Here is an 18,513-nt window from a genome sequence, read left to right as displayed (position 1 = left end):
AAAGTTCCAAGTATCTTAATTTTCACGAATATCATCCAAAATATCAGAGTCGGAGAAATGGTATGAAATATCACTTATTAACACCGAATAATTTAGCGTTTTGAGTTTTGAAAAAAAATATTATATTGTGTTACATTTAGATTTAAAACTCCCAACAAAACATAACATAACTGGCATTTTGCAGGAAGATACAATATGAAATAGCGTTTAAGGTTTTGAAATACTAATCTAACATTGAAGTAAAAAATAGATAAATGCTACACGTTCCAACGATAATATTATTTGGAATCGTATTTTTTTCGAAGATGGTCCACCCAATTATAACCTCCTTAATTTTAAGGAAGGGTGACGGGTTATATAACCTCCCTAATTTTTTTTTAAAAAAAGCCTCCAAGACAAAAATATTATAAGAACATATTAGTGTATGTAACATAACTTGTGAAAATTTTCCAACTCCGTCAAGCTTATGACTTCTGACATCGACTTTTCCGTGAGTGGATTACTGATAAGCCATCTAAGTAAAAAAAATGTATAAACCGCAAATACTTAAAAGGTGGATTGCAAATGTATTGACATTTAGGTGGAATGAATAAATCCACTTGCTTGAAAGTCCAAGACTTTAGCTAAACTTTAAGGCCATATGTGTAGTCAGGACAACTCATAATGTCTACGATTACTTTAAACACTCACAAGGGATATGTTTTTCTTAACTTAATTATCCTAGGAAAGATCATTAGCTTAACATCTAATCTTCCATGACCAACTGTGTGTCAGTGTGATTTGCAGTTTTTTCTTATTCGGCCATGTGAAATTTGATTACAAGTAAAATGATTAATAAAGGATGGTCCCTAGTTCTATTCAGATTATACTATGAGTGGATAACAACTGCAATAGTGTAGTCTTGTCTTAAAAGACTGGTACAACTAGTTGGAGGAATATAAGACTAGGGGTGAGAAAAAAAACCGGAAAACCGAAACCGAGCCGAAAAACCGAAAAACCAAACCGAAAAAAACCGTAACCGACAAAAACCGAAAAAAACCGTAACCAAACCGAACCGATATAACGGTTTGGTAACGGTTACGGTTTTACCCCTAAAACCGAACCGAAAGACCGAACCGTTTATATAATATATAATAAAAATATAAAATTTATTATATATTATTATATATAACATATTATATATATATATATGTGCAACAATATATTAATTATATATTTTAGTAAGAGAAATTGATATAATAAGTAGATAAATATTTTTCAAAAATTAATAAAGTATTAAATTTGTATAGTAGTTTGAACCAAAAGACCAAACCGTTTATATAATATATAATAAAAATACAACATTTATTATATATTATTATATATAACATATTATATATATATATATGTGCAACAATATATTAATTATATATTTTAGTAAGAGAAATTGATATAATAAGTATATAAATATTTTTCAAAAATTAATAAAAGTATTAAATTTGTATAGTAGTTTCTAATCATATAAAAACCGGAAAAAAACCGAAACCGACCAACGGTTAACCGAACCGAAAAAAACCGTTTGAAACGGTTCGGTTACGGTTTCTACCTAAAAACCGAACCGAACCGAAATACACGGTTCGGTAACGGTTTTAGGTAGAAACCGAGCCGAACCGACCCGTGCACACCCCTATATAAGACCAACGAGAAGAAGCCCAGGCAAAAAAGTGACAATTGTCTATGCTGCTTGCTTTGTTGATGAATATCGATAACCGGGAGTCTCCTGCACTGGCGTACGTGTATAACATACTATTATGTTTTTTGTGATCAAATTAATCGATAAAAGATCAAAAATTATAAATTATTTTTGATAATTTTAATAAGCTTCGAAGGGGAATATATAAAATTTTATAATATTCTTTTAATTGCATAATATATATAAATTTCAGTCAAAATTTGATCAATTCAACTAGATAAGATAAAAATAAACTACTACTAATTTGGTCCAGGGATCATCCCATTGATCTTCAATACATGCTTTGCCTTGGAACTACATACTCAGGAAAAGATATGAACATCCTCACTGAACGTAAACAATATTTTATGTGACGCAACAATTACATGCTAATATCAGGTGTTTTTCCTTTCGAAATTACTTCCTTTCCCCGACAAGTATATGATTTTTCATATAAAACTTCTCCACCTTGTGAAAAAGTGGTTTGGGTTTGGTATGTTACTAAACCTTATTTTGGACAAAATAAGTTCAGTAACTGATCTTCGTTTGGGTCCGGAAAAACAATGCAAACAAGCATCTTTATCCCCAAAAAGAAGTTTGAAATAATATTTACATTAATTGATGCGTAGAGAAAACAGCATTCTAAATGCTCACAGCATAGGAATAACTGGACATAAGTTTGAGATATGCGAACAATGTAACACAACAATAAAATAAATATGAGTTATATTTAAAAAGCTACTCGTTTACATTACCCTACAGGTACATCCGGGTTTGAGCAAAATGAATTCGTTAATCATTTGGACGGTAATGGTAACCTTCATAATCCAGACATAGGCAAATATAACTTGGCACATGGAAACAAGAAACTATACGACTATATGATAACCAATCCCCAGCATCTTAAAGTCAAAAATCATTAGCCATATGCTATTCCCAACCTAAGATACTAATTCCACATTCTAACGCGTTTACTCAATACATCAAAGCCCTTTCCAGGTGTTCATGACAAATGCAGATTACTTCTGATCTCCTGTCCATCCAAACATAACGTTTATCAATTAGAGAAATGTGCAAGGGTGTAGACATCCAAAAGTTTTCAAGGAGCAAGCAAGTATAAAAATATACGATGAAAGTGTAATACTATATCGAAATATGTAAAGGAGACATGTTCATCTTGCTAGAGACTACAAGGTTACAGCTGAAAAATAGGGAATCAAACAGGAACTCAATTTCTTGAGTAACTGGGTAACTAAACACTAGACAGTCAGATCACATGTAACAGATTAGGTTTATGATATACTTACGTGTAGGTGAGGTTTATGATATACTTGTGTACATGATCACACCAATATGTAACTGATTAACCCATTATTCTCCTTTTCAGCTAGGTCCAATCATTATTTTCATTACACAACCTTTTTTCTATCGGTTCCTTTCTCACAAAACCCATTTGCATAAATTTGACTGTTATAGTAAACATGTAATATTTAATACATACAATCTTTTTACAAAAAACTAAAAAGAAAATACATGACACATACTATATTTTTACACAACACATAAAAAACAAAAATAAACATCCGTATTTAAGAGATTAATCACACAACCTTTTTTTTTTATTAAACCTGGGTTCCTTTTTCACAAAACCCATTTAAATAAATTTCACTGTTATAGTGAACATGTAATATTTAATACATATAATAATTTTACAGAAAACCTATAAAGAAAATACATAAGCCATACTATATTTTTACACAACACATAAAAAAGAAGAAGAAATATTCGTTTTTAAAAGAATTATTACACAACCTTTTTTTTATGCAACCTAGGTTCCTTTTTCACAAAACCCATTTACATACTCCCTCCGTCCCAGTGAATTGTATACAGTTTCCTTTTTAGGACGTTCCATCAATTGTATACATTCCAAAAGTAGTAAACTTTTATAATATAAAACATCATTACTCCAACTACTTTCTTCCACTATCTCCATTCTATAATAATATAAACACTATTACACCCACTACTTTCCTCCACCATCTCAAATTTATTATTAAATATAAATGGGTCCCACCACTATACCCACTTTTCATCCAACTTTACTCTTTTCTTACTCAGTTTCTTGGTCTCCGTGCCCTAGCCATTTGTATACAAATGACTGGGACGGAGGGAGTAAATTTTACTGTTACAGTGAACATGTAATATTTAATACATATAATATTTTTACAAAAAACTATAAAAAAAATTCTGAAAACATACTACATTTATATACAAACACATAAAAAATTAAGGGTCGTTTGGTTCGACCAAGGAAACGGAATGGAGGCATCATGCATGCTTATCATATTGCATTTAATATTTGAGTTTTAACTTCAATGTCTTAAGTGACAAGTCCTCTTTTAACTTCCTCATTTCTATCACCACTAAAGAAAGATGTCATAATGTTTCTCGTACCAGATCTGATCCTGGCTAATCTAAAGAACTGGGAGACCAACTTGAATGTATCTGTGGCTCGTGGGAGAGGTGAAAGATATAATGGTTGAAACATAGACTTTTGATAACTTGCTAAAAGTAAGTATTGGTCTCTCTCTCTCTACACACACACACACACACACACACACACACACATACATACATATATATATATAGGGGCTTACTCCAATAGAAACTAAATTAGCCTAGAAACTAGAAACTAATATCTGACCAATTTTTTATCACTATTTTTGACTGCAAATATCACTCGTTTGTACATCACAAATCACTATTTCCTATACAAGAATCTCAGAAATATAGATATATAAATATACATATATGCAACATATGTCATCATCATCTTCACTCATACCACATTAATGAACCTCCGGGCATCATTATCAACCCATTCCACTGCTACCGCGGTCACCTATACCCACGATTGACCTACCACCGCTTGTCACCATAACTTGCCATTACTAGTGATTATTTACCACCACCACACACCTCATCTCATCATTTTTTTACCATCATAGACCTCCTACAACTATAATTGATCATCAATAATCGATAACCACTAGCAAACATAAGTAAATTTTCTCAATTATCAATAATAAAAATTGCTAATTTAACTGCATAAAATAGTGATAAATAGCGTATAAACGAGTGATATTAGTAGTTATAAATAGTGATCATGGGAGTGGTTTCTAGTTTCTAGAATAACATTAGTTTCTATTTGATCACTTGCCTATATATATATATATATATATATATATATATATATATATATATATATATATATATGTGTGCGTGTGTGTGTTTGTGAAATAATATAATTATTATTTAGATAAAGAACTTTCATATAATTATTTAGACAAAGAAATTATTGGATGTAATAATCCTAAACCAAAGGAGTGCAAATCAAAAATAATGCAGATAGAATTGGAATGGACAGTTTTACCCCTGTCAACTTTGACGTTAACGGTCGAACATGGCGAGGGTTCAAAGTGTAGTAGGCTGGATCTTAATGCAAAGTGTTTGTTGTGGAAATATTGGGTGTAAAGTGCATTTACCCTACCCTAAAGTAAAGGGGGTGCAAATTGCATTTAAGTCTATATAATAACTCAAACCAAAGACAACAGTTAGGTGAAGAAATAAAGATTGTGCCATTGCTAAGGATATATGCAGTAGAAAATTCATTATTACATGATTATTGCTACAAAAATAAATACCGATTACTGTTATATAACAAGCATAACTACTATAATATATAATCATTTCGTCATTGGCAAGTGACCAATGATAAAAGAATGGAAATATTTGCAAACCAAGACCTGATTCCTGATTGAAAGAAAATCAGTGGTGCATTAAAGAGAGGTATATATATATCAAAAACAGATTCTCAACACTATTCATGCAGTTCACCATATTTCTTTAATCAGGTGTTATATTACAAAACATATGTAATTATGCATGCATTGCTAAACTATGAAACCAATAATGAGTAAGGTTAATTTACCACATGTCTAAATAAAATTTCAACAAAACATAGATACATGCATATTTTAATATACCGCATCGGTTTTAGATTTGAAGCAATCTCTGGAAAGTAGGACTAATTTTACTTGGCTGTTTTTGCAAAGTGTAAACAATAATGCACATTCTAAAAAGGGGAATACATATTTGCACCTTATCATTTGATATAATTTCATCTGTATCCGGAAGAAGCCTGCTCTTGTGAATCAAGAAATAGAAGCCGGATCCAAATTTAGTATCCAAGCGAATTCAAATACTTCCCTGCACACGACGAGAAAAATAAGGAACCATTAATATATATATATAAAAAAGAAGGTAAAAGGTATTTTTAGGCTAGCTTTCATGGGTGTTGTGAAAGAGGGCTGAACTACCCTTCCAAGATTCTGGACGACCGACAAAAGAACACGATAAAAGGATATTTTATAGAACATCTGAAGCTTATAATATACATATATATATATTGAAGCCAATCCAATGAGCATGCAAAACCATAACTGCAGAAAATCCACTCTCTAATATACTAAATTATGTAAAGAATGCTAACAAAGTGCAGAATTACTTGTCACCTTATAGCCCTATCATTCAGCATTGAACAGCAATATATCCTTGTAGACCAAACTAATCTGACTAAAAACTGACATGTTGGGAATGTGATCATAACAAAATTGGGAGCTGAACAGTACCGTGACATATATTTGTATTGGTTACATATACGTCACACAAAGTGAAACACCAGAACATCGCCAGGAACATATCAAATTATTAATCACTTCGATATACAACAATTTATCCAAAGATGCAATATAGTGAGTCTTTATACAGAGCAAAACTAGAAAACTCTTACAAACAAGTTTGTAAATGTTAGCTTGTTTTTCCTTGCGTGCAAGGGTCAGCACGACACGTGAAAATTACACAAGCAGGATTGTTTTATAATTGAGGAGCGAGTAAATAAAGAGATGTGAAAGGTAAACTTAACTTTTTCGCGCAATGCGCAGACAGTTTCACAACCAAAAAAAAAAAACAAGAAGAAAAAAAAGCCACATACTTGCACATGTATTTATGGGTTCACATCGTTCAAGGGAAATCACTAGATATAGTAGATCATACATATCTAGTAAGCATGCCAATAGTTTCATTTCAAAATTCAGCCAACTAGGGATTCCATGTTTACATGCTTTGCTTTAAATTTTGTGCACACCTACACACACACACACACACACACATTCACACATTCACACACACACACACATATATATAATTATTTATTAACTTAACTCAGTCGCACATCAAATTTTGCCTTCAACAATTACAAGGCTCGAACTCTCGATTTATCATGAAGGGAGTGAGGGAGATACTTCTAGAGCAATGAAATCAAAACAAATCCAGGCATGCATGACAGTCGTTGTTATATTATCTCGATGAAACATACAATATGAATGGAAACTTATTCCCAAACCACAATTAACACATTAAACTATAGACGACACTTTGCACAATAGAAAAAATCGCAACATTTTTTCCTTCAATTTAGCTATTCACTCTCAGCGATTAGTAACAAGGCATGATTCCCCTGCATGAAGAATGTGCTATAACTGCCTAAACAAAATATGATTTTTCGGGCCGGTAGCACTAAATTTTGGGCCTGTTTTGCATTTATTATCTCCAAAACTCAGATATTGCATGACTTTCATAACTTCATAAACACAAGTCAAACAAGTTTACTAAATTACTAAATTCTTGACACGATTTTATTCAATTATATATATATTCCTTACCAACAATACTATAAAAAATTACGGAAATCAATTAATATTTTACGGCTTCACAAGTTTATTATATAAAGTCGATAACAAGTGAATCAAATACGTATATCATCTTGTCTAACATTGAACCAACATATGATTAGCTAGCTTGGAGCTTTCGAGATTCCAGATATATACAATGTGATGTCGCCTTCATTCCAAGTGCTCTAGCTTTTTACCGGGTATTTTTTCGATTTTGTAGCTTCTCTACAAGCAAGATTCAACTAGATTCAAGCCTGTATCAGTATAATGAACACTTGACAATAATTTAATTTAAATACTAAAAATTGGAAAATATAGTGGGATGGAATTCCCGAGCAAATGTACACCTAACCAAAATTTGTTGCCTTAAAAGGACAATATGTTTACCTGAATTAGGAGGATATATAATTATATTTTATTTTAAATTTTAAAAGCATAATATTAAAACTCTATATACAAGTGAACACAACACATAGGTCATTAATACTTATAAAAGGTAGAAAGTAATATACCTGAAGACCCGGTCTTTTAGGGCCTGGAGAGCAAGGTCCCTAATTTTATTTTATTTTATTCAATCTCTACAAACTTTCATAGAGTAACCCTTTTCTGTTTACAAGCTTTGAGAACTATAGATAACAATAATATCCAGTGTTGCCCACTTACTTTAAACCTTTAAAATGGTTCATATGAAATTGGCTTGAAAAAGGAATCATTATTTCACCTTTATTTACTTGCCATGATAACCCATAATTTTGAGCGTAATATCTCCTGTTCACCCACGTAATTCTGGACACCTCCAACTCATTATTATCACAACCACCAAATTTAGATTCATATTAATATATCTGCCGGACAATGGATGAATACTGTATATTCACCGTTAAATATTTTAAATAGGCTATTTCTGCTGGGGTTCATATAACAAGATCCAATATTTTGGGTGATTCCAAATTCTGCGATTGATTAGTTAAATATAGGTAGTTGATTCGTTGACAGATAATGATAATACTTGCAATTCGTAAAGCTATTCTGGTTAAATGGTTGGAGAGATTAGTCTAATTTAAATTCAGTATCAAGGAAGATGAGAGAAGGGTCAAGACTCCCACGTAAGCATTTGATATTCCATTTTTTTTTTTTTAAAGCAATAAAAATGATATATAGATCAAGAGATGCCACAGCATGTCCACAGAAGTATATATTTTCTCATAGCAAAAGTGAGCTGGAAATTATTATTAACAAATAAAACTAATTAAATGATGGAATTACGATAATTTTGTTCGGGACCCACCATATATAGTTCAGCAGTGTAAAGACACAGCCACTCAAAACTCAAAAGTAGCCCTATCTATCATATGTATTGGCATAATGTCATTCAGCTTCCAACAGAAGTTTAAAAAAGGAACCAAGTAGATTGTAAATAAAAAAGTGCTGCCAACATTACTTAATCTGAAATTCTCACAATTGGCACACTAACTGATTCATTAGAAAAGGTATAAAGTACTGCAGTCAGGTAAAACTAAAGCAACATGTTGACTCCGGGTATAACTAATTTAATTTCATGTTCAGAGGACCTGAAAGATTAACAAGCTAACCTATCAGTCTTTTCATCATGAGCAGGAACCAAATCATCATCAGAAGCATCTTCAGCAACATTGATGCTCTCGTCTTGAGTGCCCAATGGATCTAACATATCAGCGACCGAATCATTTGCAGAATCAGAAGCATTTATTCCCTAGAAAATGTTTACACACATCATCTTAGGTATTCAAAATTATTCCTAAAATATACCGCACAAATTACACAGTACAATTTTGTGAAGAGGTCCAGGAAATAACCAACAATATCAAAATAGATATCATGTGGCTGACCTCATCATGCTTCTCGATGACTTCCTGAGAAGCGGAAGCTTCTGAAGAAGTACTATTGGAAGAAGTTATCTTGTGCTCCTTCCGCTTTTTACGGTTCTTTTTCTTTTTAGAAGTTTTGACCCCCTTGGTATCTGCTAAAGCAATAGAACTAATTAATTTTGATGTCTGCATAATGAATAGCAAAAGCACCTTTGCATCCTGCAAACTACCATGTGCAACCGTACGGCATTAAGCAAAGATAAAGCAAGGGAAATCCTTGCGTCACCTTTTAAACTACCATCCAGACCTATACAGAGTGCCAAAAGTATCTGACAAAACAAATAATAAGATAACCACACCAATTTTTTACTACCAAAACCATTTGCTTGTATATTTTTCATATCATTTGAGGATGTGCAGATCACTCTAATGAGGTGAACATGTCACGTCACCGTTTATATTACCAAAGTTTGAAAAAAGACCTATAGGGCAGAACATGTGTCCTGAAAGTTCAATTTACTTGGCCTGGAGAACTGAAATGAGACAAGTTTTTCAGTTACAGAGAGCAGAAGAAGAGACGTGACTGATATACAAGAACTGAGCTAACATGTCATTTTCGAGTATGTAGAACAAATTAAAAGATATCTAAGAGAACAGAGCATCAAAATTTCACTGAACGAGAACCACACAGCAATTTCCTACAGATTTAATTAATTTGATTCATTTACAAGAAATATCTTTTCGGTTGGACATGAAGGTTAACTTGGTTCTCCAACAGAGCATTGAATATCTCTGACTTCTTGATAAGCTATCTAGAGTGGTGTAAGATGATGAATTATCTTCCTAAGAGATCTTTATAAACTAGAGGAGTATCTGCCCAACTCATGTTATCTCCACAAAGTATTAACTAGTAAGATAATATATAGACAACACAATCCATATTCAATATCAACTAATACTTTTATTTTTCTGCTAATTTTTAACATTTAATCTGAATTGTACACACTCAACAACATCTAAACAAGTCAGAATACTCAGAAATGACAAGTTCCCTTTTAAGATTGCTACAAGAAAAACCAGAATATTAGTTTCTATTTAAGGCTACAGACCACTACTTTTCACCTTTGCCTTCGCATGAAACAAAGTAAAGTCACACAATGCATATGTAAGATGTGAAGTTCTCGCAATGCTGATCTTCCTCTCCCAAGGAAAACTATCATAACTATGTACAAATGTCCAACATGAGTTCCATTATTGAGATTTAAAAAAGCGTATCATTTGAAAAGGTGACAGGGTACAGACGGCATCTCAAAAAATTAAGAACGTTCACTTATACCTGAGGAAAAACAGGAATAAAGACAAAAAAACAAGAAAACCAACGAAAGCCCAAAAAAGACAGCCCCATCAAAGAGCCAAAAATGCCAATGTCCGTATCCCTTTGGGTTAAAATCTAAAAAGCACAATTCCTCCGAACATTGCGATGTGTGCACCCAGGTAGCATATGGCGGGCTTCATGTATACATGGTTATTTACGCCAGTAAAAAGGTATGCATACTAAAAATGAAGGGAAACTTAAATGAAGATACCTCCATTGATATATGATACGAGATCATCAACTTCACGTGTATCTTCATGTTGCATAGGCTCCACTCCGGTCACGAAGTCCTACAGGTTGAGAAAATATTCAACAGCCAGATTTTGTAAAGAATTATAAAAATTTTAATAATCTTCAGCTAAATAGTTATCAGAAGAAATATTAACCTTCAGAATCTCTAAATTCTCTTGAATTGACTTTTTATGTTTTGCATAACATTTTTTCAAAAGCCTCCTTCGTGAATCACCGTCAGAGTACGTACTTAGTTTCATCTTCCCTTCCTGCCCAGTTGCTTAATAAACATCAATTCAACAAAAGAAAGACAATATTATATGCTTCACCCTGGGATTTTATAACTAAGTATGCTAGATACAAGAAGAACCTCTGGAAGATCATCATATAGGTGCAGCATATCCCATATCTCTTCTTTGGATTTATCACCAATCTTTTGGCCCAAAGCTTTTTTAGTGCTATTAAGCAGTGGTCCCAGACGCAGGTAAACTGCAACATTAAGCAAATCAGCAAGACGTCTAGCATCCATTTGGAGAAACTTCTCAACAAAAGTCTCGTGTTCCTATACAAAGAGAAATCAAACATGAGATTTAGAATTTTTGATGTATTCAATCGAGACATCTTACAGATGGAGATGTACAGAAGACTATACAACAATCTCAGTCAAGAAAAAGGAAGGGCATTCCGACCATAAGGTTCAAGCAATAATATCTAACCTGAAAAGACTTGTGTGCTAGATGAAATCTGCAGTAATCAATCACCAAACTCAAAGTAGTAGGTGCGACTCTTGGATGTAGTATTATAGGACTGTTCTGTGAAGATCCAAGTCCTTTTTTCATTTCAGGATCAATCGTGGGCCATAACGTTACAACCTCTCGTTCCACTTCTTGGATGGAACCGTCAGCAGTTTGAATCCATGCATAGGATTTCATTATCTGAATCCACAAAATAGTAAATACATATTAAAAAAAACCATACAGATTCAAGGTACAAAGCTTACAAACTATGTGGAAGTGTAAATATATTATGTAGTGCTGCATGAAATCTCATTTCCAATACGAATACTTCAGGCATGTAAGATACAACATAAAGCTTCGGTAAATTTTAATCAGAAAAATTGTATAGAAACACCAGTGTCGTACAAATAAGCGGTCAAAATTAATTTTTGACACCTAATAATTTTAGTTGATCGTTCATCTTTTTTTTTTAAGCTGCATAGAGCGGCTCAAGCACGGAAAGGTAGTTGTCAGCTGCCACGTGTTGAGCTAATATAAATTTCAGCCTGAATGGAATCAGATGCATAATCAATAATGTTTGTTGTTTAAAAACAGGACCTAATGTTAGTATTTGGCACAAGACCAAGCTTGTTATGACTTCTGTCGTCGAACACATAACGCATATGGCATTTTTCAACTGTGGAGTACCACAAGCATAGAACAGCCAACTCTACTTTACCTAATTACGTTGTCACGAATCTGTCACATATTGACAATTCTTATTATGCTTATGTTATCCAGCTATATATGTATCCTCATCAAAAACATGTTCATCTTGTGGTGTCCATAAATGTTTGAAACTTATATTACAATATTAAATTCTTTAAACATCTCCTTCCAATTTTGTTTTGGATAACAAAGTGTGCATGAAAAAAAGTCCAAAAGATTGTTAACAGAGTACCATTGGAATAACACAAAAACAAAACAAACCAGTTACTTTGATAATTTTTTTAATACATAATAGATAAATCATAAACAGCTTCTCCAAAGTTTCTATGAATTAGACGCACAAATTAACAACATTTGAACAAATGAGTTAAAAATTAAAACAGTTCTACGACACTCCAAATTTCAATTACAATATGTGATACTCTAGGTAATTGGTTTAAAAGGTTTCAAAAATCACCATTTTACCTTTATAACCTCAACTGAGCAATACGAGATGAAAATCTTCTACCACTATTCAGCTCTAAGGTTTCCAGTTGTCACAACTTACACAGTGAAAGAGATTCAAGCAAGTAACAAACAAAAGGGAGGAGATATTACAAAAACAGGAAATCTGTGATATCAAAGAAGTCATTCTATACTTCTCTAGAAAATTATTCGAAGAGAATATATAAATAGATAACAAAATATACGCAACACAAGAATGCATAGGTATCATGGTATAACACTACCTCTGCATTCTTTGCTTCTCTTTCAGCTCCCGAAGAGGCACTGGCAAGAAGGTTGTTCGACATAGATTCTGTTTTCTTTACTTGACTAAATTTGACCTATATTGCAAGAAGTAACAAATGATTATACAACTATAGATAATGAACAAAATTGCAGTGGAGTTTGACATCGAGACTACCAGATGCGAAAGATAATTGATGGACTTTTAATGAATTTATAGCATATGGATAGCTCAATATTTAATAAATTTATTGAAAACGAAAATCTATTACTTTCAGATGCACATCCAGATATAATTTCATGAGTTTAGGTGGAAGTTTATCCAACATATATTACTTATATTTTTATTTAGAAAAAGAAAATTTTAAAATCAAGTTTTAGAATAATCGTTTTTAGACCTTAAAATACTTGCAACAGGTCAAAGGAACAACTAAAAGGGGACGGAGGGAATGGCTTTTTACATCTTCGCATCATAACATGTGTGAAAAAAGTCAAACATCAATTGAAATTAAAATGAATTAGAGGGAGTTTTTTTTATTTACAAAAATCAAACACACTACTGCAACAATGGTGGCAAGAAATTGTATGTTTAAGAAGTAAAAGAAGAGGAAAATTTGAAGAGCAAAGAAAAAATTGAATAAAAAGGATAAATATTTTTATACACTATTTCAGTATATTAATCATAAGTAATTGAAACTAAATGCATTAACATCATACTAAACATAAAAATGGGTGAATGAATAAAGCTAACCAGATGTCAGAAAAATATTAACACCTAACATGATATATCAATCATTAACAAATACTACTTAGAAATATGTATTCCTGTACGATCAGAGTAAATTGATGTAAATTAATCTAGGAGGCAGTACAGAACCTGCAAATGAAACAGAGTTGCAGCAAAAAAAAAAAGACAGAGAGAGAGAAGAAGAAGAAGAAGAAGAAGAAAAAGTGATAATGGATATACAAACACATAAACCGGAAGTTTTTCAATATACGAACTAGGTGTTTCTATCAGACCTGAGATAGATGACCAGAATATGTATTTGCGGTGGAACCTCTTTACCCCTCTCTATCTCTCTCTGTCTCTGCATATGAATATGTTTGTGTGTGTGTATAAGCACAAAATTAGTCACGTGGTTGGTGCTTGTGTGTGTGTGTATCAACTTTTTTGGATAAGATTCATGCCGAGAGTATAATACTACATAATATTTTTATATTAAAATTGTAGAAAAGGCATAAGGGGATTTCAAAATAATGGGTCCCACCAATTAAACAAGTCTAAGAGTTGCGAGAAATGTGAAATAAAGGTATCTCCAGCTAAATAAAAAGTAATATAATGAAAAGTGTGGTTCCTTAATTTTTTGGTAAAAAGTAATATATGACGAAAAACACTTATCTAGAGAGTGGCCCTATCAATGTGATATTCTACATACAGGGCACACCAGAATTGTTTTATGCCTTCTGTTACTTTTCTTAAATTGTAGGCCTCTTCAAATTTTGTGCTTTCTACAAGATATATTAACTATTTCAAAACTTCACACATTTTACTATCATTTTATGGTATTTGCGTTGATACCGAATTCCATATCATTCTTGTAAAATTTTAAGCTTCTGTCTGTTTAGCGGGATATACGAGGGGTTGACTTTAATTGGGATTTCTAAGGATTTTTTTTCATTCATGAAATTCAAGTGTATTCAATTTGGATTTTAAAAAATTTATGAGAATCTTGGGTTATTCAATATGATTTTAAATTATTCTACAGGATTTTAAATTATTCAATAAATCTGATGGTATTCAATCAAGATTCTAAATTATGCTTAAAAATCTAGTGGTATCCAGCTGGGAATATTTAAAATCCATTAAAATCTGATGGTATTCAAGAGCTAATGGATTTTTTGGACATTTTAGAATGATGGATTTTGTGGGATTGTTTTGTATATTTTATGTTTTTAGAAATCTCTCCATAATCCACGAGATTTAATAAATTTTGCTTAAATCCAAGGGACCCTACATCAATTCTATGATATTTTACCTCAACTCTGCTAGACTCATCATATAATTCATATACGATCCACTAAAATTCATAAATAATTATTAATACATTAAAATTCGAATTGAATACAATTATTTATTAAAATAACTCCCATAAGCATTATTCATCAAGTAAAAATTTAGTAGGACCACAGTAAGTTGTGAGTATGCGAGTGCTTTTCCGGCATATAAAACGTGAATTAACGATGATAATTTTGTTTCTTTGTGAGAATGTATAGAACATTTTAATACATCATTTATGTGGATTAGGCCAACTAACGAAGTAACTGTTTGCACTATACTTTGCTTGATATAACTTATCAGCCAACAATTGTTTTGGTTTGTATAAAAGGTCTTATTTGTACCTACCTTGATTCAGCCTTGGATTTGATTCATTTGATTAATTTTGCTTCCTTACATACATCACATGTTCATTGTTATATTGATCCTTGTTAGTCACTTGTTCAAAAATACTTGATACTTGATAAATTATATTAATTTACATATTTATTTTTTATTATTAAATTTTGTATATTATATTCATATCGGCCATTTAACTCACTCTTAATTCTTTGTTTCCCTGCGTAGCTAGGCATAAAGCAGGGATATAACGGGTGCTACTTAATTATATATTTGCTTAAATATATTTGAGGACATATTTTATTCAATTTTATTTAGATTTGTTGATAAATATATTTTGCAGACTCTAGCCCTTCTTAGATAATAATAGTTTGCATTATTTTTTGACCAGTCAAACTTAACAAAAAGATAAACTTGTTTAGTTTTTGTAACCTCTGCTATATCTAAGTGGGGTGTTACACCATCAACAGTTAATTTATACTAACAATCATCACAAAGCTAAAAGTTTGACAAATTCTAAATCCGACAAGTCCCAAAACCTGACACGAACCCGACTCAAAAAAATACGAATTAGGGTTGGAATTCTATATTTCCGGCCAGGTTCAAATTAGCTAATTTTTTACCCGAAAAACTCGGGTCGGGTTCGGGTTGACCCAGTGTACCCAAACCTGATCCGAATTTTTTTATATATAATACATAATGCATAGTATATAAATCTACATTACACAATTACATACATTTGTGCTATATTTATAAATCATTAAAAAGAATTTATCCACTAATATTCTCATTAAATTATTATTTATATTATTATAATATCTTGTAATAAATATAATTTTATACAATAAAAATAATTAAAATTAATTAAATTTTGGGTCATTTCCGGGTTGATTGGGTTCCGAACAGGTCGGGTTCGAGTTAAAATTTTCAACCCATTTCGGTTCAGGTTGACCAAAAATAGAATTGGGTAAGACAACCCGACTCGAACCTGACCTATTACTCAAAATTGACACCTCTGAGCATAGTCCTTTAAAATCTCATGGACTATGGAGAGATTTTTAAGAACATTACTTACACGAAACAATCCCAAAAAATACATCATTTTATAAAGTCCAAAAAAATCCATTGAGTTTTGAATACCATAAAATTTTAATGGATTTTAAATAATCTAAATTGAACACCACCAGATTATGAATAAGCAAATTTAAAATCCTGATTGAGTACCACCATATTTTTTTTCAGATGATTTAAAATCCTAATTGACTAACCAAAGGTTCTAATGCATTTTTTAAAATATGAATACATCTAGATTTCATGAATGCAAAAAAATCATTAAGAATCCCAATTGGACACACCCCCTTATTTTACAAAATCCAACCATGTATTGTATATGTTGCACCTGGATCGGATGCCTTGCATATTTCCAAGCCATATATATCCATTAATATCCTGAAAAACAAGGAAAGAACAGTATGGTTGTATCATGTGTCAAGTACCATGAAGTCATTAAGGTCTTCATGAATTACAACCTATAATCGTGTATAGGATGACATACATTTAAAGCTCTCATGATTCGTGCCCCTTTAATCTGTGATCCAACCAATTTAATGAACAATCAAAGAATGATTCACAGAGGATAATATTACCAATAGTTGCTGATAAGATCTTCCAAGTGAATGCAGGCAGAAGTGAGAGTGAAGCATACATGAAAGCATCCATAAGAGATATGGTTTTTAATTGCAAACTACACCAACGAAGATGAAGATGCCAGTGACTATAAGGAGGTTAATGAAGCACAATACCACTTGGAAGTGATAGGATGGTGGACCAATAAAGATAGGCCAATAATTCCTATTTTGAACATACATCTGCTTGCCCACCTTTATTGACATCAAAAAAAACAAGTGTAAGAAATTTAGAAAATAATAATGATCCTGGTATCATTACATACACAAGAAAACCAAAAGAAAGAAAGATGTCAATGTAAATGCAATTACAAACAGTCAACAAGGCATCTGGAAAACCAATGTTGCATGCTGAAGACGTTTCTGGCACATATATCGGTTAAAAAGTTACCACAGGGGAATTTGGTTCCTGTCATTTTAGGTTGACTGCCAGACCGATTATTGACAGTAAAAAAAATCTGACACTGGTACAAAAACTCGGTCATTTTAGCAAGTGTTACATACAATTTCAGTGCTGTTGGGCATAATATGCCCAGAATTGTTGATCCTCTTTGAGTTAAGTCAAGTGAATCTTGTCAACCAAAGCACTAACAACAAACTGACATGTCTCCGGATTTAATTTGCTTGCACATTGTCAAATATATATGATAAGCGCTGTTCCGGTAAGGCGGTAACAAATTCAGTCACTTCTGTAACTTCGTTTAAGGTGTACGTAACAACTAGTGGGTTTCTCAATTCAATCACTGAGCTAAACTCCTAAAAGAATGAATTAATTAATACTTAAGCAATATGAGCATTAAAAAATGATAAAGTATGAAACAAAATTAGGTCAGAGCAGAGCAAATACAAGTAAAGTTCGAAAGGGGAGATTACATACAGATGTTTTGTATGCACAGGAGTTAGGAGATAAGCCAGAGTGTGACGGACTCATAATCTCTACCACCGGAGCCATTTTTACAGACAGAGCAAGTTTCAAACAGAATTTGTTTCCACTTGTGGATCGTTCAATTATTATTATGCTTTTGTGAGAGCAACTGGGATGCCGTGCTAAAATAGACATGGCCACATGGGTAATTGATTTTTCGTATAGCTAATTTTTTATTTTTTTTAAAATAAGGTGTCCGTTATAACTTCATCAATTTACTGAATTAATTAAAACATTATTTTATTATAAAAATACTTCTAAACACGTATTTAAAATTTTTATGTGTGCATAGTATAAAATAATAATAATCTGAACAAATTTTTAAAATTATATTTTGACCTCAACATTTGTATTAAGTTATAAATCTATAACAATCGAAAT

The 18,513-nt window shown here is 32.1% G+C and overlaps 1 protein-coding gene across 6 annotated transcripts; it reads right to left on the bottom strand.

Annotated features, from left to right (window-relative positions):
• Positions 1-2,420: 2,420 nt before the first annotated feature.
• LOC108209565 (SKP1-like protein 20) lies at positions 2,421-18,240 on the bottom strand. Of its 6 annotated transcripts, none has more exons than XM_017380536.2 (13): positions 18,085-18,240; positions 17,078-17,402; positions 16,922-16,971; positions 14,148-14,215; positions 13,130-13,225; positions 11,673-11,891; positions 11,327-11,518; positions 11,112-11,225; positions 10,937-11,015; positions 9,372-9,502; positions 9,096-9,235; positions 5,873-5,980; positions 2,421-2,744 (listed from the first exon to the last, which is right to left on the bottom strand). In XM_017380536.2, the coding sequence occupies exons 5-12, from the start codon at positions 13,190-13,192 to the stop codon at positions 5,926-5,928; spliced, it is 993 nt and encodes a 330-aa protein (XP_017236025.1). In that variant the 5' UTR covers positions 13,193-13,225; positions 14,148-14,215; positions 16,922-16,971; positions 17,078-17,402; positions 18,085-18,240; the 3' UTR covers positions 2,421-2,744; positions 5,873-5,925. The 6 variants fall into 6 exon arrangements, with proteins under 6 accessions (XP_017236025.1, XP_063944048.1, XP_063944047.1 ...); XM_064087978.1 differs by having other exon boundaries at positions 17,169-17,402; XM_064087977.1 differs by having other exon boundaries at positions 14,148-16,971.
• Positions 18,241-18,513: the final 273 nt, after the last annotated feature.

Source organism: Daucus carota, chromosome 2 (assembly GCF_001625215.2).
Source record: "Daucus carota subsp. sativus chromosome 2, DH1 v3.0, whole genome shotgun sequence".
Classification (NCBI taxonomy): Eukaryota; Viridiplantae; Streptophyta; class Magnoliopsida; order Apiales; family Apiaceae; genus Daucus; species Daucus carota.
Note: the sequence above shows the minus strand (reverse complement) of the source record. Positions and strands in the feature narration are given on the sequence as shown.